The sequence below is a fragment of the Chrysemys picta genome, chromosome 3 (genome assembly GCF_011386835.1).
Source record: "Chrysemys picta bellii isolate R12L10 chromosome 3, ASM1138683v2, whole genome shotgun sequence".
NCBI classification, from domain to species: domain Eukaryota; kingdom Metazoa; phylum Chordata; order Testudines; family Emydidae; genus Chrysemys; species Chrysemys picta.
This window is the reverse complement of record NC_088793.1, coordinates 153,974,104-154,001,272: the sequence shown is the minus strand read 5'-3', so window position 1 is coordinate 154,001,272 and position 27,169 is coordinate 153,974,104. Positions and strand designations below refer to the sequence as shown.

Here is a 27,169-nt window from a genome sequence, read left to right as displayed (position 1 = left end):
AAATGAGGCTTCTTTCAGTGATTCTAAACTACAGCTGCCCAGTTTTGCAGAGTTAATACATATTTAAACAAACACTCACTTGACAAAGGAGTTTCTCCTGTTTATCTCCTTCTGTGAAGATGCAGAAGTTGTACTTAAACTTCGTCTAAAACCTACAGGAGAAAGTGAATAAATAAGGTGACTAAGCTGCTTGATTTAAAAATAAAACGTGCACAACCGCTTTCTTTGCTCCCTTCTCGTTTGCTAAGCACCCTCCCCACTACTCCCTAACTACAGCTGCTTGGGAAACGGTAAGTATTTTGTTGTGAAAAATTCCATAACAACCAATAAATGTTCAAGAATTTTGAGGAGGAAGAGGAACAAGGTGTAGGTAGAAATAAATAAATCAAAATTTTGAAAATTTCCATAACAAAATTTGTTTAGAAAAAATGCCAATTTTTCATAAATAATTCACTAGCCCTGTATCAAACCCAAATTATCTGTGAATCATCCCTATTCTGATCTCAACAATCCCTTCTATGCCCCCCACTGCCCTCGGTTTTGTTTTCTTTTTGTATTAGATGGTAACATTTTTGGCAAGAATTTTAATTATCATCAGTAAAAAGAGTACTATGGTAGCAATTGAGCGCAGGACCCTATCATGCCAAGCACTGTAAAAATACACATTAAGGCACAGTTTCTGCCCCAAAGAGCTTACAGCGTAAACAGACGCAGAAAGAGGGGAAGTTCACTTGCCCAGGGGCACACAGCAGGTCTGGGGCCATGACAGGAAAATAACTCCTGGCTCCCGAGTCCCAGCCTAGCACTCTATCCATTGGGCCAAAGTGCCTTGTATTTTATATAATACAATTGAGTGCATAAAAAGTACCCAGAGCTTTTCAAAACAACTTTCTAAGTCAACAGTAGACAAAGGGGGAAATATCCATTTATTGCAGTAAGTCCATTCCGAAGCCAGGGTTTTGTTTGTTTTTTTAGTACAAGCAAAAACCCCAGTATGTATAAATAGGGACCAAAAGAACTGGTCAAGGAAGTAAATTCATTTTTATTCACTGGATTGATGGGTTACATTCCAATGCCTGATGCAATTACTTCCTCCATTTTTGCAACTGAAGGAACTGATAGCATGTCAGTCTCCTAACTCCAATCCTGCTTGCAGACAGCGACTGGGCAATCAATGTCAGTAAAGGAGGGAGAAGTCAAATAGCAATGCATCTTGGGGCATCTGGGTTGCTCTAAAAGTCTGTTTTGCTTTGGCCATTCAAAGAACCTGGGTGGCATGTCCAGGAAGCTGCAATTTCTAGAAATGTTCTACAGGCTATCCAAAAAAAACCAGACCCACGTCTCAGATTCTTACCTGGGAAAGAATGATTCATTTTACCTGTTGAAACTTCTGTGAGGGAGTCTAAGGAACCTGTTAACCTAAAGTGAGATAATGGGTTAAAGTCTCAAATTAATATTGTTTAATTTCAACTTTAAGAAATATATTGCTGGGCTATTTTGGCTAAAGATCTGTTGCAAGGTTTTTCAAAAGACTTAATATGTTGGATTAATTTAGGGTTGAATCCTCCCCACCATGCTGGTTAAATTTTCATCCTAAATAGATTGAGCTTTTAGTTGCCCATAAGTCAGTAAATGCAGAGTTCAGAGTCCCAGAGGCCTTACCTCTTCCTTGTATACATTGCTACAGAAAGTCTTGTCAACCGACAGCTAGTAATATAAAATGTTGCATGTGTGTATCTAAGGATACAGAAAAGGTGCAGTATGCTCAAGATCAAGAAAACTCAGAAGACATCTTAAGTCTTACTGAAGGTGCAGGATGAAAGTTTGCCTGAGAGCATATGCAGCAACAGAAAATGATTATAATATATATATATATATATATATATATATACACACATACATACACACACACACACACACACATCTAAACGCTACAGATAGAGTTCTGATTCCTCTGCGTGTTATAACCCAACAGTAGAAAGGGGGAAACTATGCATCATCTTTTATGCTGTGGGGCATCACTCTGTGATGGTTTGCCATACTAGAAGACTGGAGGAGAAGAAAAAGGGGAAGTGGAATGGGTATGTCAGTCATGGTAACTAGACACAAGCATTGTGCTCCTCCACCAATCAAAAGCACACATGGCTAGAGAGCACAGGGTTATCTCTGGCATTCCTTACCCCAAGCCCAATGGTAGTGGCTGTGATCCAACTGGTGAGATCTATACCCACCAGGAAGCTATATAGCATCCACAGGCAGAATCCTTGTACTTGAATTCTGCTCACAGTATCAGGATTTGGCCCTAAAAGAGAGAGCTTTCGAAAGCATCTACTGAATTAGTTACGTCCCTAAATTTAATCACTCGATGTAGAGGCAATGGGATGGAATGAAATATTTTTAGATTTGTGAGGTTGCTGAAACAGCCACCTGGATATGCTTCCTGTTTATATAGCACTGGTACTGGGACATACTAGTACTCTTTCAACAACCTAGTCTCAGAACCAAGGGGATCTACCACCTCCCCAGCAGCGGGAATAATTGCTTTTCCTCTTTGGTTTGTTCCCCATTGGAGAGGAAGTGAGAAAACGTTTTGTGACACAGACATAAAACAGTATCATTACTCACCTCTGCACTCTGGTTGGTGGGGCAAATATGCCATATCTGGGGAGACAACTGAAGTACTGGACCCCTCCAACTGAACCATCATTCTTGCCGTGAGGTTTATTCAGTTCAATGCCACACCAAAAGCCTACAGTTGGAATTTGGAATTTCAATATTACTTTTACCCAGGGATAACATTAAAATTTTGTACTTAAAATAGTTAACAGATGTTCAAGTTTTTGTGCATATGACTAACTTATACATAACAATCTATGTATTTAACCAAACCCGAGACAGGATTTCCCTGACCCAGAAGTGACCTCATTAAGTCAAATCAAAATGTACGCCACCACTAACATACAGAAGAAAAATAAGAACAGTTAACTAAATTATATTAAAATACACTGAGATACGAATGGTCTATTCAAAATAGACTAGAAATACTGTTGATTACTTGAAACTTAAATCTATTTTAAGAAAAATGGCCTATTTTAGCGACAAACAGAAAAGATAAAAAGCAATTTATTTAAGTGAATTTAAGGCTACTGAAAACAGCAGTTTGACAAAGCTGTCCTGGCAATTTCTCTGCACTTATGCCTTAATCCTGATCTCAAATGACCACTACTAAGATTCAAATGTCACTCGATGCTCATTCAGTCCTTTTCCCTCTCTAAAATCTGAAGTAATTATTACCAATTGCAAGGTAGATTTTATGATACAAATACAAGTGTATAAGAACTGGGATTGGCCAGCAATTCATTTCACACAGGCTACTGAACAGCCATCAGATGGTAATAACTTTGATCACTACCAACCTGTGATAAGTGTCAGCTAATTACGCAAAGGTGAGAAGTTCTGTATCCTATCAGCAATCCTTATGCTGTCCAGTCCCAAAAGACTCAAAATTAAATTCAAGCAATTTGGTGCTGAGGCTACAGGTTTAAGGGCAATACTAATTATCAGCTGAAGAAATAAGAACAGTGACCTATGAATTAGAAGTGATCAATATATCAAAAGTTCCTTCTTTCCTGTCCACCAAAGGCAGATGAGACAAAACTATTTGAAAAAGATCTGCATTGCCACCAAAAATAAACTGGGGGGTGCGGAGGGGGGCAAGTTTTTGACAATTGCTCAGAAAGCAGAGCTCTGTATCGTTGGCTACTTTTTGCCATTTTAAAATATGGCTGTTTCAAAGGTGAAGAGTTGCAATGGTGATGTTTTCTTTAAAAAAAAAAAAAAAAAACACCACGTACATGGTGACCACTCAGCTAGTCAGGAAATCCATTCCCACAATACAAGTTAAATTCAGGAACATAACCATTTGAGGTTAATAGACTATTTTGGCTTTTCAATTAGAGTAATATAGATTCGATAGAACCTATCAAGTTAGAGAATAACGACATCTTAAATGGGGATTGCTTCACAGAACATATTTCTTGAGATGATGAATGTGGCTTGTGCCTGCTGATATTTCATTCTGACATTTTATCTTAAGCAATTTTTTTTAAATACTGATACCACCAAGTGTCAAGACAGGGTATTGCCACATTAAATGGAAGCCCACTTGCTTGAGATTTAAACTATTGGAGGTACAAATATACCAGTCACCCAAAGTGCAGACATTGGGTCATGGAACCTTTTTTGCCTCAACCTTATGGTTATGTTCTAGGCAGCGGTTTGGATTATGAAAGAGCTCAAAAATGACAGGAGAGCATAAGAATAATTTGGCTGGAAAGGATACATTTTCAAAAGTTTTAGTTCCTATGGTTTCAGGACAACCCACTTCCCTCTGAAGACACCTAACTATAGAATACTGGGGGGGGGGAATTTCCAGCAGGTAAGTTCTCTAGTTATCGGTAACTTCATCGGGCATAAAAATACAAAAAACGGTCCTGACAAGTAACTGAATTCAAACAAAAACTCTCAAAAAGCTCAATATATCACCATGACACATCTAAAAAGTGAAGAGCACTAAATGTTCTAGCAGAGCTTCAGTAACGCAAGACATCAGTGTGGTCAAAAACAGCTGCATATAAAAGCCCAGAGGAAAAAAAGGTGTGCCGCCTTAAGAAAATGAATATTATTACTGTACTTTCTGAGAACGACTACAATGTCAAGTGGCAGTCACAATTTAAAATACTGTACCATCTTCTCCATTACTCTAGCAGCTCCATGTCAAAGTCAAATATTCAATTACAATAAAGTGAAATTGAGATAGAACTCTTAAATTGTTGGATTTCTATTTTAAATAATAAGGTCCAAACATTTATATTGTTCCTAGGACATAACTCTGATTCTACAATGTATTTTAAGAACAGATAAATTACCTGGTGCAAACTTTGTTGTCCCATAGAATCTAACAGTGCCAGTTCTCTGCCCTACCACTAGCACTTTGTCTCCAAGCTGAATTTCTCCTTCATCAAAAGGGTTTTTTCTTGTAGATGGAGAAGCATTATTCAGTCCTGTTTAATGAAGGGAAAAACTGAAATTAGGACAGTGGCAGTTTTGAAATGCAAAGAGGAGTACATCATGAGGTCTCAGCAGAGAGTCAGCCAACCGACCGGTCAAATATTCATATATGCTCTTAACACAAGGCCCTGGTTCCACACACACTGCTTAGATAAAACATTCCTTTGCTTCAGTGGGTATTCAGTCTAATTAAAAAATGCTGGATTTAAGGTTTACTTGGGCGTTAGAAGTTGCAGTAATAGTCCAAAGTGCAGTTCATCTGTAAGTGAGACTAAGAACAGCACCTTCTTCCGCAAATTTTCTAATAGTAAAAATGTTACAAAAATACAAAACTTAAGTTTAAGGACTAACTATCTGACAAGTGCCTCCTCTAAGTTATCACCCCAAGCAGTGACAAAGCAAAAGCAAGTACATTTATACGAATATTTGACCAAACAGTTAACTGACCTGCCATCCCTATTTCCAGCCTGTGACGGTGTTCTTTAATAATACAACAGATACAGTACCAGCACTGCTTTTAGATGAGGTAGAAGCTACTTTAGGCACTGCCTTTTTAGTGCTGTTAGTTGAGTTCCATTTCTTGGGCGGATTCGGTTTGCTCTCTAAAGAGGTAGTGGAAGAGGAAGAACTGCTGGATCCAAGGAAAGCTGACAGAGGTAATGCAAATAATTATCCAGAGATGGTAAGCAGGAAAGGACAAGTCAACTAAAGCAAACAAGCATGTATGATACAGAACAACCTCATTAATTTACAAAGCAAGCAAGGGAGCAACCAATTAAAAGGCAAAGTTGATACTTCACAGCACGAACTTTATCCATTTATTTTCAGACCAGTAGATTATTTTTAGGTATTTATAATACTTCTTGATGTGCTGGTAAATATTCTAGGGTACAGTTGTTAAACGAATGAAGAATTAGTAATATGAGCCCTCATCACCTCACTCTCAGTATCCAGTTTATTAAATGGTTGATGAGAAGTAGGGAAAGTGACATTTTTGTTGGCGAGTAATGGTGTGTGGACCACTGCCTAATGTATGCATTATATACACTGTATTAACATTCAAATCCTTACGATCAAAGAAGAATGGGAGATAAATCACTTATCTCCATTTGTGAACATATTCAATAAGATTGGTCCCGTTTCAACTTTTGCTTTTAGCTCTCTCCTTTTCAGCTCAAAAGTAACACCAGGTATGTCTCCACCTCAAGCTGGAGACATAATTCCCAGCTCATGGAGGCATACCCATGCTAGCTCTGATCATATGCGGGGCAGCTCCTGACACTGAGGCGAGACACTATTTTTAGTATGTTAGCTTGATCAGAGCTAGCCTGGGTATGTCTCTTCAAGCTGGAAATGATCCCACCAGCTCAAAGTGTAGATGTACCAACTGACTGTGAAGCAAGATTTTAACCTCTTTGTGCCTCAGTTTTCCGATCTATGAAATTAGAGATAATGCTGCTTATCTGACTCTCAGGGCTGTTGTGAGAACAGGGCTTTGGAGCTGTACTCCGGCTCCGCTCCAGCTCCAGGCAAAAACCTGCAGCTCCACTGCTCCGGAGCTGCTCCGCGCTCCAGCTCCGGGCTCCGCTCCAAAGCCCTGGTTGTGAAGCTCTCTCATTCAGTGTTTGAGATCTCCACATGGTTGGCGCTAGGACAGATTCAGTATTCATATCACTATATCCTCTATCTTGTGGGGTGGGGGAGGTAAGTCAAAAAATATGAAGTGCAACTGCTGTGAGCCAGAACACAGATTAAAGAATGGGGTACCTAAGGAAAGAATACAAGAACCCAAAGGCTCCAAAGTTAAGATACTGGTGGTCTCAACATGAACTAAAAAAGTATAAAAATAGTGATTCTGAGCGTGCAAAAGTAACATTCCAAGTTCAAGATTTTAAAAAGTGGATGCCTAACGTCCATATTTAGGCACCCAATTAGGTAGCCCAATTTTCGAAAATGCTGAGCACCAAGCACCTCTGACTGAAGTCAGAAGTGGCTGGGTTTTCAGCACTTTTTGAAAATTAAGCCAGTTATTTAGGTGCCTCATTAGGGATATGGATGCCTAAAGTAGTTAGGCTCCTACATCTTGAAACCCGGTATCTAACTAGTAACTGTTCATGAACTGAAACTTTTGGGATGAGAAAAAAAAAATTTTTTTTTCCTCAAGAAAAAATACAGTCAGTCAGATGAAGGGTAGGTTTCTGTTTTGTTTTAAATAACTGTAAATACTCAAAATCTTCAAAGGCAAATAGTAATATAATACATGTTCAACTTGAGAAACGTTGGGGGGGCTGGATTTTTATAAAGTGCTGAGCAACCACCCTCTGAGAATCAGACCCCTTTGCGTTGTCAAGTTGAGCACCCAAAAACCGAAGCATCAGAAGTCACTAGCCAATTATAAACCTATAGATCATTAGAGACTGGATTCCAATTTAAAAAGTTAAAATAATATTTTTAAAGATTGAAAATGTTTTTGAAATGATTACATTACAGAAGACGAATCTAAAAATGCTGTTACACCGTTATAATTTGTTACTCAACGCTCAAACATACAAGTAATAAAAGGGTCAAAATTCTGGTACTTGTTGAACATAGTTCCCATTGGAATACATGCAGCCAGCAGCAGGAACACAGGGAGAAAGATCCACCAAAACCTACAAAAAGGCTGTTCTACAGATCATCTGCAGCATGACGTGGTTTTCTTAGACAGAACCTAAGGCTTAGGGGCTGGGCTCCAGGGTTATACATATATCTGCCATGCCATGCTGCCCTGGCAGCGGGCCATATGACTCAGACTAAGACCTGAAGGGACCATCATGATTAAAGCTACGTCTTAGTAATGGGTATTTTTAGTAAGAGTCATGGACAGGTCACAGGCAGTAAACAAAAATTCACGGCCTGTGACCTGTCCATGATTTGTACTATATACCCCTAACTAAAATTTTAACCGGGGGCCGCAGGTGTGGGGGGAGAGGGTGTGTGGCGGCCCAGGGGGCACTGCGGGTGCTGGGGGAGGGGCGGGCAGTGTGCAGACTGGGACTCCCACTGATGCTGGGGGGTGAGGGTTGGCGGAGCTGGCAGGCTCCCTACCCGGCCCGCACGGGTCCCCAAAAGCGGCCGGCACGTCCCTGCAGCTCCTAAGGGGAGGGAAAGCCAGGAAGTTACTGCGTGCTGCTTCTGCCACGAACCCCCGGCTCCGCAGTTCGCATTGGCCGAGAACAGCAGCCAATGGGAGCGGCAGGGGTGGTGCCTGCCACCCTGAGCCTCCTCCCACACCCAAACTACTACTCCTGCTGCTGGGGGGTGGGAGGCAGTGGCTCGAGACTGCCCCAGCAGCAGCCCGTGCAGCTGGCCCACAGAACCCGTGACTTCCATGACGGGCACACAGCCTTAATTATGATGATCTAGTCTGACCTCATGCACGTCACAGGGCACAGCCTCACTCACTCACTTCAGTAATAGGCCCATAGCCTCTGGCTGAGTTACAGAAGGCCTCAAATCTGGATTTGAAGACTTCAAGTTATAGAGAATACACCATTCACTCTAGTTCAAACAAGCAAATGACCCAGACCCCACACTGGAGAGGTAGGCAAAAAAAAAAAAAAAATAGAAATGAACAAACCAACCCAGGGTCTCTGACAATCTGGGGGTACAATTCCTTCCCGACGCCCAATATGGCGATTAGACCCCAAGCATATGAGCAAGACCCACCAGCCAGACAGGTGGGAGATAATTCTCTGTAGTAACTCAGAACTCTCCCCATCTAGTGTCCAATCGCCAGCCACTGGAGAGATTTGCTACTAGCAGTCGCAATGGGCCATATGCCATTGTAAGGAGACTCATCCACCAGCTCAGCCTCCAAAAAAGTTCGTTTTTTTGCCCCCAGCGCTCCCTTTGAAAGACCGTTCCAGAACTTCACTCCTCTGATGGTTAGAAACCTTTGTTTCATTTTAAGCCTAAACTTACTGATTGCCAGTTTATATCCATTTGTTCTAGTGCCAGTATCGGCCCTTAACTTAAAACAACTCCGCCCCTTGCTAGCGTTTATCCACTTGGTGTATTTATAGAGAGGAATCATATCTCCCTTCAGCCTTTGTTTTGTTAGGCCTAACAAGCCAACCTCCTTGTCTCTTCTCGTAAGGTAGGTTCTCCATTTCTCTGATCACTCTAGTAGTCCTTCTTTGCACCTGTTCCAGTTTGAATTCATCTTTCTTGAACATGGGAGATCAGAAATGCACTCGCTATTCCAGATGAGGTCTCACCATTGCCTCGTATAATGGTACTAACTCTTTCCTAGCTCTACTGGGAATACCTCGCTGGACTCCTCCTAGGACTGCATTAGCCTTTTTCACAACGGCATCACATTGGTCCCATTCAGATTAATCCTGCTCCTAGCAGACAGGTGTACAGGGCTGCTTGGAACTAGAATGCAAGTATACATTAGCACTGCTTTTGCAGCATATTTGAGTGCCCGTGAAGAGGGGTAGGGGAAGGAAGAGAGATGCGATACTTCCTTTGCCCTACCCAGAATTGGCCCAAAATGAATCAACAAGGGGAATTTAGTTACCTTCTTTACCAGGCATAATTTTCATTCCTTCTTCAGTAGCCAAAAAGGTGGATTCAGAACTACTATCTTTTTTTGATGTAGCTAAGCCTAGGATACAAAAAAAGACAAAAAACAAATAGGGTCAGGAAATATCCCGGCAATTAACAATTAATAATTTTACAAAAAAAAACACATATGCAAACAGATACAGTACTGGGTTTGTAGATCACTGAATAAACGATGAAACCTCCAAGTCCATCATTTCAATCCAACTGTTCTACATACATACTATAGACACTAGTAATCTTTACAGAAGAGTGTGATATCTAATATTTAGAACGTGGTACTGGGAAAATAAGGATTTATGTCCTAATCCTGACTGATACTAGTTTCCTGTGTCACCACTGGCAAGCCACAACTTCTCTGTGCTCTCTCCCATCCCTCTCTTCACCCACCTGTGAAATGGGGCAAAGGTCTGCCTAATTTACAGGTTTCAGGATGCTTATTTAGTACTTGTAAAATGTGATTCTTCAAATATGAGTACTACAAAACCACAGTATTTTTATATAAAACTTCTAGTTGTAAAATAATTTACCAACCATGTTAAACCACTGACACTTAAAAACGCTCCAAAGCAATCAAGCCATATTATAAACAAATTGCTTGCCAAATGTTTATATTGAAACAATCTGAGTTAACACGAGTGAACAAAAAAATCCTTTAAAAATCACAAAATTCTGATTTCCTTAAACACACTCAAAACTGAACATTTTTGCTTTTACTATTGGAATAAGACTACCAACTGTTCAATCTATAATTTCTATGTATGCATGTATTTATACAAATCTGAGTTTCAACGACATAACTTTTAGTTTCAAGCCTACGAAAATGGATTGAATATGCCAATATTAATCTAATTAAAGAGCCTATTACACTACATAGCAACAATGTAACAACATGTCTGACCTAATATTGCTGCTTAAATACATGCTTCATGGACAAGTTATTTTGTATTCATAAGTGGTTGTCTGCCACGACTAGGCAAAGAGAACAAAACCTTCCGGGCGATTTTGCTGGTACTAGCGATGAGGGCAAAGCGGACTTTTTATTTAATTATATTTATTGGCTTAGCCCAGATGATATATTATTTTGGTACTTATTTATGACTGCATTATATTTAAAGGTGTTTTATATTTCAGCCTTAAGAGTCAGACATGTGAGAACATTGTTCATGGCCGGAGATATGTTTTATAACAGAAAATCCTTGATTAGTCCCAGTACTTATTGTGATCAGGTGACTATTATTGATAAAATCTAATGGACTACTTAAAGAGCAAATATTTTTACCACAAATACCAAAAGTACAAATAAAAAAGCATTAAAAATATCTATATACAATATTAAAAGTAAGGTTTGACAGAACTCTGCAGTCTATCTACAATGTTTATAGAAGATGTACTAATGATTTTGCATGGCCTGTAATGCAAATAATTTACTGGTGGTTAAGACATTGAAGAAATTTACTCCAGTAATGCAAGTAAACGTTTCAAAAGAAAGCTCTGTATTTGCAACTTTAATCTTCCACCTAGCAAGTGAATCCACCAAGCACATTAAGGGTGCGTCTATACTTACCTGCTGGTTCGACGGCAAGCAATTGATCTTCTGGGATCGATTTAACGCGTCTTGTCTAGACGCGATAAATCGATCCCGGAAGTGCTCGCTGTCGACGCCAGTAATCCTGCTCCGCGAGAGGAGTAGGCGGAGTCGATGGGGGAGCCTGCCTGCCGCGTGTGGACCCGCGGTAAGTACCTTTAAGTTCGAACTAAGATACTTCGACTTCAGCTACGTTATTCACGTATCTTAGTTCGAACTGGGGGCTTAGTGTGGACCAGCCCTAAGATAAATGGGCCCTTTGGCCTAAGAATATCTTACAATGGCAGCTCACTGATACTGCTTACACATGTAAGCCCTAGTGGGTGTACCATGTATAACTTACTCTGATTTTTACTTAAAGCAAATGTCAAATTTTTGGATGTATAAAGATGGCTAGGCACAGCTGTGTCAAAACACAGGTTCATCACAAACTGTTGTCACAAATGCATTGCCTCAGAGGAAAACAATCCTTTTCCATTTTAGTCAAGATCTTTTGAAAATAAATCATAGCTCAATCTTAACAAACAGCTGTCTTATGCCTCACAATACTCTGAGTGACCAAACAGCCAAAATGTTTTATAGAAAGAGATAGCTTATGCCATCCATTTTACAGTTTTGCAAACAAATGTAATTATTTTACTGAAGTGTAGCATTTTATGCAAGGTGTCAGTTTTTCCACATCATGTTAAACTGCCTGGATGTTAAGTTAATTGTCTAAGTTGATATGATTAGGACAAGGCATTTCAAAAAAAGATGAGCTCTGTGGAGCATGTCATTTTTCAGATCAAATCGTAACCATGCAACTTATACTATTCAAATGCCCCATTTCTAGTAAAGGTCAGACAGAGAATTTCAGAAAGTGTGAAGTATGTCAGTGTGTAGAAAATTGTAGATGTCCAATTATTTTTAATGGTCACAGAGCAGCACATGTCTACCACATAGACATGACAGCGAGAGTCAAATGACTTTTGCAAGTTATCCCAAATCACTGCTAAAGAAATGTATTCCACCATCCCATCATGTAGTCTGTATATGCTGCATATTTTACAGTTAAAAAAGGAATGTTTTAGAGGATTTTAATAATTTTGTAGGAATATATGTATACTCCTCCACCTGTAAAGTCATGCTGCTTTATTATAAAGGGTCCAACTGGACAGGACTGAGAGAGAGGGGAAATTATAAAACAATACATATAATAGCATTATTTTTACATCATTTAATCAAGATCAGGGCCCATTTGTATATGCTAGGCACTGTACAAACACATGAGAGTCCCTGCTCCAAAGAGCTTAGAAGCTAAATTGACAAGAAAGGCAAAGGGTGGAGGAAAAGGAATATTATCTTGACTTTACAGATGGGGACCTGAGACACAGAGAGAGTAAGTGATTTGCCTAAACTAAGGTCACACAGGAGGTCTGTGACAGAGCCAGGAATTAAACCCAGATCTCCTAAGCCCCCACCCACGGACTTAAACACAAGAATATCCATCCCCTCCAGATATATGCTTCATTTCTCAGGTGAACTAATTCATTCCCTTGACACATAATGTAGTTATTAAAATAGCTTCTAATTATTTTTGCCTGAAGGGTTTTTATTGAAGAAATTGGTGTTAATACTTCTTACAATATTTTAATACTTATACACAGCTGCATATAAATTAGCATTTCAATTTGTTTTCCTCAACAGTTTGAAAGCCTGCTGATCAAGTCAAATAAAATCTACGTAATTAAAGCAAAGAGATTTTAGACATTTACAGATATCATCTCCAATCACAAACAGCTTTAAAAGCTTCAGAGAGTGTGTGCTATGGTAAGCCTTTCCCGAACAGTACATCAATATGTAATGTTAGATCCCCTTGGTATATTATACCACCAAAATGACCATTCACTGAGAATAGACCCGTTAGTCACTCTACCGATTCCCCTGGCTCAGCCCTAGAAAAAGTCATAGCAATTGTCTTATCAGAATTGGGCAACGGTGTAACTAGTCCCATCTCTTACCTTCCAGCAATCAATGTTACATCATGCTGCAGGGGACTGTAAAAAGGCATAGCACAACAGTGCTCTAGTACAGTGACATACCATATGGTAGAACATTAATTGTTACTGTGATTGAGCCATAGGGCCTGATCCTGAGCCATAAGCACCTGCAGTTCAAAGTTATTTCAATGTGAGCGACAGATGCTCAACACCTCTCAGCACCAACAACTTCAGTTAACGAGAAGGCATAATTAATAAATGTCATACTCCTTTCTTATTCCAAGAGGATGAATTAACCACAAGCTAGGATTTTAATATAAAGATATGCAAAATTACCGTCTGATTTTTGGAGAGACTAGCTTTATAACAAAAAAAATATTTACCAGTATTCACTTTTGAAGTTATGTGCGTTACATCAATTTTCTTGGACTTGACCAAAGTAGATCGTGTGGAAGGACTTCTGACAAAATTCTTCTTGTGATCTGAAGCCTTACTTATTTTAGAAAGAGGTGCAAAGATACCTGGAGAATAAAAAAAAAGAGAGAGACGCATCTCTTTCTGTATGCAGTATGTAAACCAGGAGAAGCAGTCACGCAACAAAAAAAATCTAGCTATTCTTTCTTAGGTTACTCTGTTTAACGAAGTATCTCAGTACCTCAATTAATGGATTGTTATACTCACAGCTGGTGAGGTAGGGAAGTACGATTCCTATTTTATAGATAGGAAAGTCATTTACTCTATCCTGTGCCTCAGTGCTCTGCCCAGCATCACAAAGAATGCTTGTGGCTAAGCTGAAAACAGAGGTAGAACATCCCTCAGCACAAGCTCCTGCATCATCTCACAGGTGGAAATGAAATGCCAGGCAAATTTACAACACAGACACCTCAATTTGACAAACAAAGAAGAGAGACTACATCACATTCCTTTGATGGAGAGAAAATTTTAGGAAGAATATATGAATGCTCCAACGAATCTCTTTCAAAGAGGAAGGCCAAGTAAGCTATGAGAGAAAATGTCAAATAGAAAAGAAACAATTACACTATGGTTGTGAGAAAAGCCAATAACCAATGAAGATACTACATTGCAGTTTCAAGGAAGTAATCAGAAATGGCTTCTTCTGCAACACTTAGAACTGATAAAGTTAGGAGCAGTTAAAGGAATTTACAAAATAGAAAAATCTGGGACAAACAATTTGTATTTATTGACCCACAGACACCTTGTCTAATCAAACCAATATTTTTCCTTTTCTTTTTTTTTTTTTTTTAACTTAAGGTTCCAAAGTATCTGTAAAACATCTAGAAAATAAAGTTATACCACATCTTGGTGCACACTTGAAGTACTGGACTTTTCCAACACTTCCGTCATTCTTTCCTTCTGGTTCATCCAGCTCTACACCAGCCCATTGCCCGCTGGCAAATTCTGTTGTGCCACAAAATCTTAATGTACCAACCTAAAGAAAGGAATTAACACAGAATGACTTTGTGAATAATAAATAAATACCATGTCTATTAGACACTATGTAAGATAGTAAGTCATCTCCAGATCCATGATCACTATTCAGATTGCCACTTTCACATTCCTCTGCCTTCCTTGAGGGCAGAGATCCTTTTCCTTCAAAAATGCCAGCCAGTATGTGTTCTAAGATATAAGAGACACGACTAAGTCACCTGAGATTGAACAAAAGCAGCATTTTTTGGCAGTTATCACAACAGAAAGAAGTCACAAACAAGATGTACCATTAGACAATGCCATCACTTCAGCAAAGTACTTCAGTGCACGTCTTACTAAGCAGGTTCATTCATTTTGACTTCAAAGGGTAACTCACCTGCTTAAAGTTAGGCACATGCTTAAGTATCCTGAAGAATACAGGCCTCTACCGGATGCAGAAGGCATGACTGAGGCCCAGGCCCACCCTCACGGGGAGGGAGAGTGCTTTAGTGCAATGTCAAAATAAAAACTAGCATTCTATGTATGTAACTGAAATAAGTAAAAATTTCTTTCTTCTTGTTCTGAGGTTTTATTGACTCGCAGCTCGAGTATTTTTGATGGCTGTTATTTTCTTCTTCGCTTTCATTGTGTAATGGTTTCTGGCTAAACAACTTTCATATGTTAATTATCTTGTCAGAACAAGCAGTTTCTTGTATATATTTCAGTTAGCATGCCTTTTGTATAGCTAATGATTGTGTCACCTTTCCTGACACAATTTCAATAACATATCAAATGCAAATTCAAAATGGAAACTGCTTCATACACTGCGAGGGAAAGTTTTTGAATTGAAAAGAACAAATTATCAATCTAAAGTTAATATAATAAAAATTAGAAAAATCAAATATGCAAGTACTGTTGTCACAGGTGCATGAAAACCCAAATGCTGAATTCTGCTCTTATAAATAGATTTTTCTGCAAAGTTTGCATGTGTGCTTATGGCAATCTTTAAAAAAATCCTATAGCTTTTAAATCATTTCTAAGTCCTTGCTACCTACAAGAAGAGGAAAAAAGTATATGACTTCATATATACCAGGGGTAGGCAACCTATGGCACGTGTGCCAAAGGTGGCATGCGAGCTGATTTTCATTGGCACTCACACTGCCCGGGTCCTGGCCACCGGTCCGGGGGGCTCTGCATTTTAATTTAATTTTAAATGAAGCTTCATAAACATTTTGAAACCTTATATAACTAAACTATTGTTGTCTGTAAAGTAAATATTATAGACCTATAGAAAGAGACCTTCTAAAAACGTTCAAATGTATTACTGGCACGCAAAACCTTAAATTAGAGTGAATAAATGAAGACTCGGCACACCACTTCTGAAAGGTTGCCGACCCCTGATATAAACCAATATAGTTACCAATAGAACAACACTTTTCCAAACTTCTCTAGTTTAAAGCAATTAAAATTTGAGCTGCAGTTATTTAACTAAAGTTCTCATTGTTCCTTAGATTATATTGCTACCTCTATAACACGGCAGTGTTTCATCAAAGAAGATGTTAGCTGCATTGTACCAATTAAATAACTAATGGCTAAGCAGAATTAAACGTACCTTTTACCAGTTTCTGGAATGGAAACTAGATTAATTCTACAGAATATAAATTCCTGTCACAAGATCCTGCAAATGGTATCTGTGAGCCCTGGCAGCATTTTGGATCCACACACTATAAAGTCTAAGACTCACTTATTTATTATGATGGACTGTTAAGGGTTTGCAGGTACAAAATACAGATTTTGCCTGCCAAAACCTGCTTTTCACAACAGTGAAAAAGTTTCACTACTACATAAGCTTTCAGCTTCTCATGAGGGGATTTTCCTTTCAACCTGTTTTCCAGCAATAGAAATATCTTCGCATCTCTACTGCCACCCGTATTTCATATCTTCCAGAAGTTATTTTACATTTACAGATAAGAAATCAGTTTCAAGCGTACTACAAATGCCCAATTCACAGGAGATTACTTGTGCAGTTTCAAATTTACTCACTTACCTTTTGTCCTGCGATAACAACACGATCTCCCAGTTTCAAGCCAAGTGACATAAGCATGGCCTTGCCAGTGACATGATCATAGTTTGGAAGCATGGCCTTTGAGATGTCACATGACAGAGGCACTGCATCCAACAGCATCTGCTTGATTTCTTTTGCACTTGCTGCAGCATCTGCCATCTCCAATGGCATATCTACTGGATCAGGAACCACGTCTGCTGGAATCTGTCCTTTGTCATTCTACATAAACAAGGTAGAATAATGAAAAGACTTAACATAAAGACAGGCCAAAACTTGGCTGTGCAGAAGTAGTGTCCATTTATAAGATTTAAAATCCCCTTGCTACCTTTTTTTTGTTGTTGTTGTTGTTGTTGTTAGTAACCAGCAGCCAAAATTTTCAAACATGTATATATATAATAATATAAAATAAGCATTTGACTGAGACAAAATACAGCATTTTAAAGTGCATGTTATGAAGGACTAAGAAAACAGACTGCAATGATCTGAAAGTTTCCATACCATCATTGACACACAAACTAAGGATTCTCCAAGTGGCCTTAATACAATTTATATTTGCTCGCTGAAAAAGAATTATATTATATATAGTCCCTGGAACTAGTTGACCAAGAGCAGCCCACTGAAAAGCTACTAGCTGGCAATGGCTTTCCATCATTACCAAATTTGATATGGCGAGCCAAACCATGGTCTATGCTACAATTTTTCACAAGGTTTTTAACTAGGTTGTGCTATGCTTGGCTCTAACATGGCTTGTGTCTGTTCACAACACTGGATGCCTAGTATTTGGTTAGTAACTAGGGAGCTAACAATGCTTCATTCTCAGTGCCTAAGTTGCCACATCGTTGTGGCCCAGTTTACTGGTCCTCCTGTCTCTCAGTTATGTGCTAGTCCATCCCAACGTACACTGTCCAGATGCTGCATGCATGCATCCTGGAAACTTTATTTCAAGACAATATAAAACAGCTACCTAGACTTTCCCAGAAGGCAGGATACAAAGCCTGTTAGACAGCATGGTAGCTGCAGCAGACACAAACAAGGTTGCCATGACTGTATGTGAAAACAGCTGCCTCATGGACAATTTAGCTATGCTTGTTGTAATCAAGGTCAGATTATTATTTAGCATTTATATTATGATAGCATCTAAAGGATAACAGGTTGAGATCCAGGTTGGGACCCACTGTAAAAAACATGATAAATGACAGTCCCCACAGTGCAAATGAGAGCTGTACTTTAGTATTGACAGGCCTTAGAAGACAGACATTCTATGTGTGGAAAAACATGGACGCTCTTAGTCTAGCTCCTAATGGACAGTGCAATCCAAGTACATACACTAACAACTGATGGAGCATGAAGACTGACCCACAATGCAATTTTTAAAATGAGCAAATCAAACACTTCTAGAAGCATTTACAATTGAGACTGTTAAAGGTTTAAAACTGGCTCTCTCATTCAGTATCAGCAGAAGTACAAATGGCAGCTACAAGGAACATGCAAGTTTGGATACTGTGATGGAAGATCTTATGGAATTATTTTAAAATAATACAGTAAGCTCTTTCATTTTCTCTCTTTAGTAACATGGTCCAGGCACACCCACAATTTGCCACAGACAGATTGTTTTTAGCAGAACAGCTGTAGGAGGAAAACATGCAAGAGCTTGTGGAAGATCATTAAATATGATAGGTGTGGCAAAATCTCTCCTTTTTTCCAGGGATCACTAGTTGAGGAGGTACTCATTAAACTGTTTTGAAGCCATACAACTGAATGTATAAAGGCAAACAAGGCACTATTCTTAATGAACACATTGATAATTATAACCAAAATCCCACATCTTAATATTTCCATAACTCCAAATCTTTTCTTTCTTAGGAGCGTCTATTGCGGAAGCCACCCTTGTTTCCTTCAGAACAAAGTCAGAGTTACTAATCTGCAATATGGGAGATTCAGGTTCAGCATCCACCACAAGACTCTTTCCCCATGCACAAGTGGCATTCAGATCTGTCAGAGAGACTGTGTTTGGGCTCATGTGATTAGGGCAAGACTATTAATACACAGCATTTGTGATGATCTTAGGTTGCATTCCTATGTTTCTGAACGGAGGTACAGCTATGTGATAATGGCTACTTTAGGGGACAAAGGAGCACTAACCAATAAAAAGACAGGCATTCATACAGTAATGGGAAAATCTGAGGAATGTGGCTAAACTGACTTTTAGACAGAACTGGATCTTGACAGAAATCTAGGGTTGGATACATAACAGATCACAACTGCCCCAAAAGGAAAATCTTCCAAAATTAATTACCAATGACTTTCAGGCAATACCACTCAATATAATACATTTTCACGTGACCAAAACCCAGGACTGGTTGTTACTCTTTTGTGTGTGTGACTATTTTTCTTAAATGAAGATAGACAAGTTAGGTCTGCTGGTGAGAGAGACAAACTTTTGAGCTTACACAGAGCTCTTCTTCAGGACTGGTAAATGTATTCAGTGGGTATGTCTATGCTGCAATTAAAAACCCATGGCTGGCTCGTGTCAGTTGACTCAGGCTCACGGGGCGCAGGCTAAGGGGCTGTTCAATTATGGGATAGTATAGACACTGGGGCACACAGTTACCTGAGCCCTGCAAGACAAGGTGATACAGGCCAGCCATGGTTTTTTCATTGCAGTGTAGGTATATGCAGAGTGTCACCTTGTACTTAGCTGTGAAAGATTACTTAGCATACGCTGTTATGCGCATCTTACAAAGAACCTTTCAAGGGACCATTCAAGGTGAGGTGGCCAGTTAACACCTCTCCAATCAGAGTGGGAAAGGAAGAAAAAGAAAAGCTGGGGGGAGAGGACGTTGTTACAGATTGTTGTAAAAAGCCATGAATTCAATGTATGTATTTAGTTCATGGTTTTTAGTATCTAGCAAAATTACAAATTTAAATTCCCAGACTCATCCTTTGAAGGTGTTATGCAGATTTCCTTTGAGGATGAGAACAGAGAACTCAGATAATCACACACCCCAGCTTTTCCCCCTCCTTCATTTCCTCCTTATGACTGGAGAGGTTAACTGGACACTTCACCTTGAATGTTCCCTTGAAATATGTGTTAACTACTTATGCTAAACAATCTGTTCAGCCTTGTATTCAGAGTGTCACAGCTAAATACACTTCCCAGACCAGAAGGAGAGCTCTGTGTAAACATGACTTTCTCATCAACCACCTTGTCTTTCTTACATCCTGGGACCAACAGGGCTACAACACCACTGCATACAAGTTTTCTTAAATGACAGTCAATTAAAATGATGTTTAAAAAAAGTGAACAGTACAGAGTTTAAGCATAGAAGTTTCTGATTATCAGGGAATAACGTACAGATTATCAAGGGGTGCGAAGTTCAGCTTAAGATCAGGTGGCATAAGGAATACATAATCTGCAATATCCCTGATTGGGGGTAAAAGGTTGACGGGTCAAAGTACAGACATTGAGATATGAGGGTATGATATTCATGTAATAGCTATGTTCGGGTGTTGAGTATAATGAGTGGATACGATGATGAGGATGAGTTGACCCTCATTTGGTGAGATTTAATGTGCAGGGAGTTTATGGTTCCAGTTCATTTGGCCCAACGGATAAAGTCTCTCGGTCCCTTTCTTGTAGTCGAAGACACTACACTCTTGAATGAACTCGCACAGAAAAATCATAAAAGACAAAAAATCCCTTACACCTATGGACCACCACTCTTCACAAGTGATCACTGCATATCTGACCTTTCAACACTCATCCTTAAAGAAAATCTGTGCAACACCTTCAAAAGTCAAGCCTGGAAACTTAAATTCATAACACTGCTAGACACTAAAACCAAGGACATGGCTCATTACAACAACCTAACACACACCAGCCTGCTAACCCTCAATGGCCCACATCAAACCCCTTTGCATAAACAATCTAACCCTTATTGCCCACTCCATGGGCTTGTCTACATTACCCGCTGGATGAACAGGCAGCAATCGATCCAGCGGGGGTCAATTTATCGCGTCTAGTCTAGCCACGATAAATCGATCACCGAGTGCTCTCCTGCTGACTCCGGTACTCCACCCGGGCAAGAAGCGCAGGCGGAGTCGACGGGAGAGCGTCAGCCATCGACTTACTGCAGTGAAGACACCACAGTAAGTAGATCTAAGTACGTCGACTTCAGCTACATTATTCACGTAGCTGAAGTTGCGTAACTTAGATCGATCACCCTCCTCCCCACCAGTGTAGACCAGGCCTATTTCAAGGGACCTCCTAACGTTACCCATTATGCTTAACTGTGTCCCAACTTGTATTTAGCACAGAAACGCTATTTCTTTCCCCAGACATTAAGAACTCTGGGTAGTTTTGAAAGCTTGAACCTTTCGCCAACAGAAGTTGATCCAATAAAAGATATCTTTGCTACCTTGTCTTGCTCATATCCTGAGACCAACCTGGCTACAGCAACATTAAACTGTCAAAATAATTACTTTTCATCCTTTTGATTCATCTGAAATCTTACACCTTACCCTAAAGGCAGGATTCGCTCCATGTTCCAGTAAACACTTCACTGCTGCAGTACACAAGTTAAACGCAGCAATATGCAAAGCCGTTCCAAAATCAAAGTCACTGCAGGTGGCATCCACATCTGCAATTAAACATCACATGAGTGAGAATGGAAGAGGTGTTACTTGAAACATTTCAACATATAAATAAGCACTATTATCTGTAACCCAGATGCTAGTTACATATATAGACACACACACATATATATTCTTTACAAACTCCCATCTTCTACCTTAGTTACCTCCTGTCATTGAATAATGCTAACTAATAATAGCTAAATAGCACATCGCATCTAAGACTGAGCATTCTGGGTAAGTAACAAGATGCTTGTCCATTTATATTTCTATTCGTTGTTTAAACATGTAAAAACTTTGAAAAAGGTGCATTTTCCACACAACTGTGTTCTTTTTTATTGGGCAAACACTGATTGCACCCCTGCTTCCTGTATTTACTTCATAAAAAGCAAATGAATTAGTGATAATAAAGGGTCTTAGATTGACAGTTTACAGAATGAAATGTTATAATCCAATCAAGAATGGGTACAGTATAATATAAATTCCCCCAGATTACCCCAATGTGCCTCAACCTCCTTTTGGAGCAATTACTTTTATCTGATAGAAAAGAGTTCAGTCTCAATATCCAAGCAATCTTTGGCATCAACACTGAGGCTAACAAAATGGGTGCCAGTTCAGGATGTAGACATTTGTCCACAACTCCAACTCATTTCACATACGGTACCAAGCAACCTTCATGTGACTTTCAGATGTTACTAATCTAGTTCAAATTTGAACCAGTGGCCATGAAAATGGACACAGAACCTTTCAACTCTGAGCTATCTAACTTCAGAAAGGTTGTATACATGGCATATCAAAGCACACCAGTGCTCTAATGTGTTGCATTCTAACTGCCCCATGTAGACCCTGCTGACATACTTTAAAAAGTATCTATTTTGCGTTAACATAGTCCTGTTTGAAATGGGACTACACCAATGTGAACTAGGTACCTTTATATATGAGCTTGAAATTACTATTATCAGTAAAATATCTAAGATAATCCATCTATAAAACCAGGCAAATTTGCATGCCTAGTTAGGTTACCAACCAGACATTTCCATGTCCATATATGGCCTGATTTTCAGAAGTGCTAAATACAGACATCACCAACTAAAGTCAATGAGAGTTACAGGTGTTCGGCACCTCTGAAAATCCAGTCTTTTTTTTTTTTTTTTTTTTTTTTAATGAAAGCCTGCAAATATATCTATCAGACCACCATCATGTCCTCAAAACTTAGTCACACACTTTGAGATTATTAGCATTACCCCTTTATTGCATTGTACATAGACTTTGTAAATTTGCACAACATACACCCCTATCCCGATAGAACGCTGTCCTCGGGAGCCAAAATATCTTACCGCGTTATAGGTGACACCGCGTTATATCGAACTTGCTTTGATCCGCCGGAGGGCGCAGCCTCCCCACCCCCACCCCCCGAGTACTGCTTTACCGCGTTATATCCAAATTCGTGTTATATCAGGTCACGTTATATCGGGGTAGAGGTGTGTATGAAAACAAAAGTACATAGACAAAACCTGGAGGCATGTTTACACACATTTCCAGCTTAACTAGGTGGCCTGTATAATTACGTGGGAACTATCTGAAGGGAAAGAAATATGCAGCAATACAGTTTGTTGTGAATGATGTATATGGGATTATATACCAGAAGCATGACACATAAAAACATTATTTCATTCCGAAGGAATGAAACAGTTCTCATATCTGAATATGTTTGCCAATTTGAGGATAAACCAGTTCTCTATATAGGTTCACTCTAAAATTCTTAGAATTGAGATTATAACATGAAGGCATGCAGGGCATTTTACTGCTGCAGTAAATCAAACTCGTGGTAACTGGTTCTTCTTTGGAAGAGTGTTTCTAAATTCATGCCATACTCATTACACCTTTTGCTTGAAAGGTTACGTAAATCTTGTGACTTTTTTTTCCAGAACAGTATGGACCCCTCCAAGGTACACTTGGGTCCCTCCACACAGCTCACTGCAAACCAAAAAAAACCTATGTTTTGTTTGTACATGCATACTTGTTTCTCCACAAGATCTGAAATGAAATAGCAACCACATTCTTATGGAACAGTCTGCCCAATTAAGTCTTGTTCCCCAAATGTTAAGAGTATCTCTTACACTAATCCAAACCTCCTGACACATTAAGTCAACTAATAGAAACTGTGCCAGGCAGATTGTTTTATAAACATCTTAGGGCAATCACATTTTTCTTAGGTTGTGGGTGTTACGCATATGGGAGCTGATGAGGGGCACGTCATTTGCCCAGATACCTTTTCTTTGATGTCTGGACAAAACCCTGCCCTTCCTTGGAGCAGCTGTGCATGAGAACTGAACAAGTACGAGGCCAGGTGTTTGGCACAAGAGCCATTCTGCTGCTGCAAGTCATGGGGGGGGGGGGGGGGGGGGCTGTTGCAACATGATGTTGACTGCTTTTTTGAACATGAGCAATAGTGGTTTGTCTCTTGTTGCTGGCTACAGTTCGTTGCCCCTAGACTCTCAGGAAATATGGTGCATTAGAAGGGAGAATTCTGACTAGCGTTCGAGCACTGTGGAAAGATCCAGGCTTTCCTCAAGCGGTGACAGGGATTCAAAGGGAAAGGAGCTCGCTACAACACCAGAATCCAGGACTTTGCCTTTTAATTGTACCCCTAGATATGAGCGCCCGCCCACCCTCCATTTGTTTTTGAGAGATGCTAAAGCAGTCACTAGCACCTATGCTTATGGATGAATACTCTGACAATTCCTTATGCAAGATCTGGTAAACAAACCCTGTGTGTCTACATGACGTTTTTAGATATAAAATGGGGTATTAAGTTGTCAATATTTATAAAAGGACATCTTTTCAGTTCTAAAAATGAAGTCTTTTTAATTACCGCTAGTTAAAAAGAGGCATCTGACAACTCTACAAGACAGCACAACCAGAAGAATGTTTATTTAGTACAATGCACAAACTGTTTATTGGTGTAGATATTCATGCAGATTAGGAACACAGTAATATTGGCTTCTGCTTCAGAAACCAGTGTCAGTTACCTTTTGCATTAATATACTGGGTTAGACTTTGATTATTAATTTATACTATTATTTGCAGAACTTTAAATGCATTTATAACTACCAGTGGAGTTTCCCATCCCAATCTGTACCCATTTTACTATCTCAGATATGACACTTTAGTTGCTTCATTTTTAAATGGGCGGTGGAGGTGAGACATATGAACACATCAATAGCAGCTCCAATTGCTAGCAACATGCATCTTTTTCACCTTCTGTTATGTACTCCAGAACTGATCTACCCCATAGCCTGCTTCTTCCTTTCTGAGTCTGCCTCTTGATCATAAAGGCACCCTCAGAAAGCCTGAGATTTCACAAATAGAACAGTTGTGCTTGTTTCTTCACATCTGCTCTTTCACTCTGTCAGCAAAAGTTTAGAGGTAAGTAAACTGATGTTATATTACCCTCCCCCCGCCCCCATTCCCTCACTTCCCATTCACTATTTATGAAGTCTGATCCCATCATACTCCCTCTTCTTTAAAAACAACCTGGCCTATGCACTACAACATAAACTCAGTTCAGAGAAAATGGTCCAAAAAAGCAAACTAAAGAGAATGAGAAATTACTTTAAAAAAAAATTATGGGAAAGTGCAGCTTTCATCTATGCCTACACAACCCCATTTACTGGATGGGTCAGTTAACTGAAAGGCAGAATGGCATATTATCTAAGAAAACTGATACTTGATAATACCTACCTTTGGGCTTTGCATTTTTCAAAATAACTCTAATAAGTTCTGGAACATCAAAGTAGGCAGCATAATGCAAAGCATTCATATTTGTCCAGCGACTACGCAAACTGGTATCTGCACCCAGATCAATAAGGTGAGAGGCAAATTTGGCAGCAGTCTCAACATCACCTGTAAAGCAGATTTTTTTAAAAAAGTTGTTTTAAATGTTAGTTAAGAGTTTAATAGTATGGTATAAATATACCAGCCTAGATATCACATATAATGCATTAGAAAACCTTTGTGTTCCAAATTATGGCTACACAGAGCAAAGCCTATAGAAAGACATTTTGCTACAAAAAGGCTCTCTTGAAAATTAGGCATCAGAGACAGGTCAGGGAGGTGGTGGAGTGAGGCTCCACAATGCCTAATTTTCAGACCTTCTGCCAGCAAAGTTAAAGCTCCATCAGCCAACCCACCTCCTTTTGCTGGAGCAGAGTGGACAACTGGGTTCAGTATCAGTGTAAAAAGGTATTTGATAAAAGCCAACAGGAGTCAACAAGAAAGAGAGGGCTAAATGCACTCTTATTTCCTATAAATGTACATGAAATGCAATCAAAAATTCCTTTTCTCTCCCAAGGAGCCTGAGATTTCAATATTACCAAGCGAGAAACCTCTCGGTTATGTTTAGTTTTTTTAATTGGTATTAATACATAAAATAATTTCTGAATCATCCCTTCTAACAGCCATTAAGGCACTGTACAAATAAAATGTTTACAAGAGTTAAGGCTAAGCACTAGCAAATTTACTATAAGGAACAATTTTCAAACGGAAGAGGGGTAGACTCTGATTTATCAAGGCAAACAGTTCCATTTCTAATTTCTATTTTTCTTTACTCACCAATACCATGAGCCCCTGACTTGCAGGTGTAATGTAAGAGAGTCATATCAGTCAGTCCATCTCTATCATTCACACTGCAGCCTCTCTTAATGATCTGCAGAAAAACAGCACAACTGGTGTAATTATTGAATAAATTCTGCTTTCACACATAGACTTATGCATTTGTTGCAGTGGAGACTAGCAAAGCAGTTTGCTAAAGTGCATTACCAGTGCAACGTACAGTAGAATCTCAGAGTTACAAACACCAGAGTTACAAATTGACCAGTCAACCACACATCTCATTTGGAACCGCAAGTGCCCAATCAGGCAGCAGAGACCAAAAAAAAAAAAAAAAGAGCAAATACTATACAGCACAGTACTGTGTTAAATGTAAACTACTAAAAAAATACAAGGAAAGTTTAAAAAAAGATTTGACAAGGTAAGGAAACTTTCTGTGCTTGTTTCATTTAAATTAAGATGGTTAAAAGCAGCATTTTTCTTCTGCATAATAAAGTTTCAAAGCTCTATTAAGTCAACATTCCATTGTAAACTTTTGAAAGAACAACCATAATGTTTTGTTCAAAGTTACAAACAACCTCCATTCCCGAGGTGTTCGTAACTCTGAGGTTCTACTGTAGTTATACATAACTCAGCAAAATGGATACTTAGTCATTTGTATCTATCATTATTAACCTTCAGTGCTTACTGGTTTTATATCATTTTTCCATCATTAGCACCAGCTTGGCTTTAATGTGTTGAAGAGCTAACTGTTCCAGTTCAGATGCAATGCATCCCAGGAAAACTAAATCTGTTTAAAACACTAATTTTGCTTCCTCACCAACATTTTAATCGTTTGGTCCCCCAGGACCCTGATAAAACCTGTAGTTATGATGCTGTACGAAGAATGCATGCTGGACTATCTGGAAAAGCCTACACAACCTGATGAAATAAGGAAAAAGACTTCAGCTTCCAAGTGACTTAGTTGCTTTTGCAAGTCCCACCTTTGTCAGAATTTTAAAAGTTACTGTAAACAGAAAAGTGGAAGATGGGAAATCCTAATCATTTTAGTTCCAAAAAGAATTTCTCTATTTGTTTCTTCAACCCATACTTGCTTCCTTCTCACAATTTTCTTGAATAGTTATATACTGATCTTCCTTCTCTTTCGCAAAGATAGCTGAATGTCACCTCGACGAATGGTGCCTATAT

General features: G+C 39.2%; 1 protein-coding gene across 14 annotated transcripts in view; it reads right to left on the bottom strand.

The window, feature by feature from the left end:
* The window catches only part of CLIP4 (CAP-Gly domain containing linker protein family member 4), a 75,468-nt gene that overhangs the window by 2,442 nt on the left and 45,857 nt on the right, over positions 1–27,169 (bottom strand). For 8 of the 14 annotated variants that reach the window (XM_065589324.1, XM_005289533.3, XM_065589322.1 and 5 more), the window contains 11 exons: positions 25,985–26,078; positions 25,115–25,276; positions 21,260–21,378; positions 16,721–16,957; positions 14,560–14,695; positions 13,629–13,766; positions 9,635–9,721; positions 4,929–5,063; positions 2,626–2,749; positions 1,355–1,419; positions 80–152 (listed from right to left, as the gene is read on the bottom strand). In XM_065589324.1, coding sequence (XP_065445396.1) covers positions 80–152; positions 1,355–1,419; positions 2,626–2,749; positions 4,929–5,063; positions 9,635–9,721; positions 13,629–13,766; positions 14,560–14,695; positions 16,721–16,957; positions 21,260–21,378; positions 25,115–25,276; positions 25,985–26,078 — 1,370 coding nt within the window. Of the gene's footprint in view, positions 1–79; positions 153–1,354; positions 1,420–2,625; positions 2,750–4,928; positions 5,064–5,576; positions 5,718–9,634; positions 9,722–13,628; positions 13,767–14,559; positions 14,696–16,720; positions 16,958–21,259; positions 21,379–25,114; positions 25,277–25,984; positions 26,079–27,169 lie in introns of all 14 variants that reach the window. The other 6 variants (XM_008174964.3, XM_065589320.1, XM_042848532.2 and 3 more) reach the window with 1 other exon arrangement.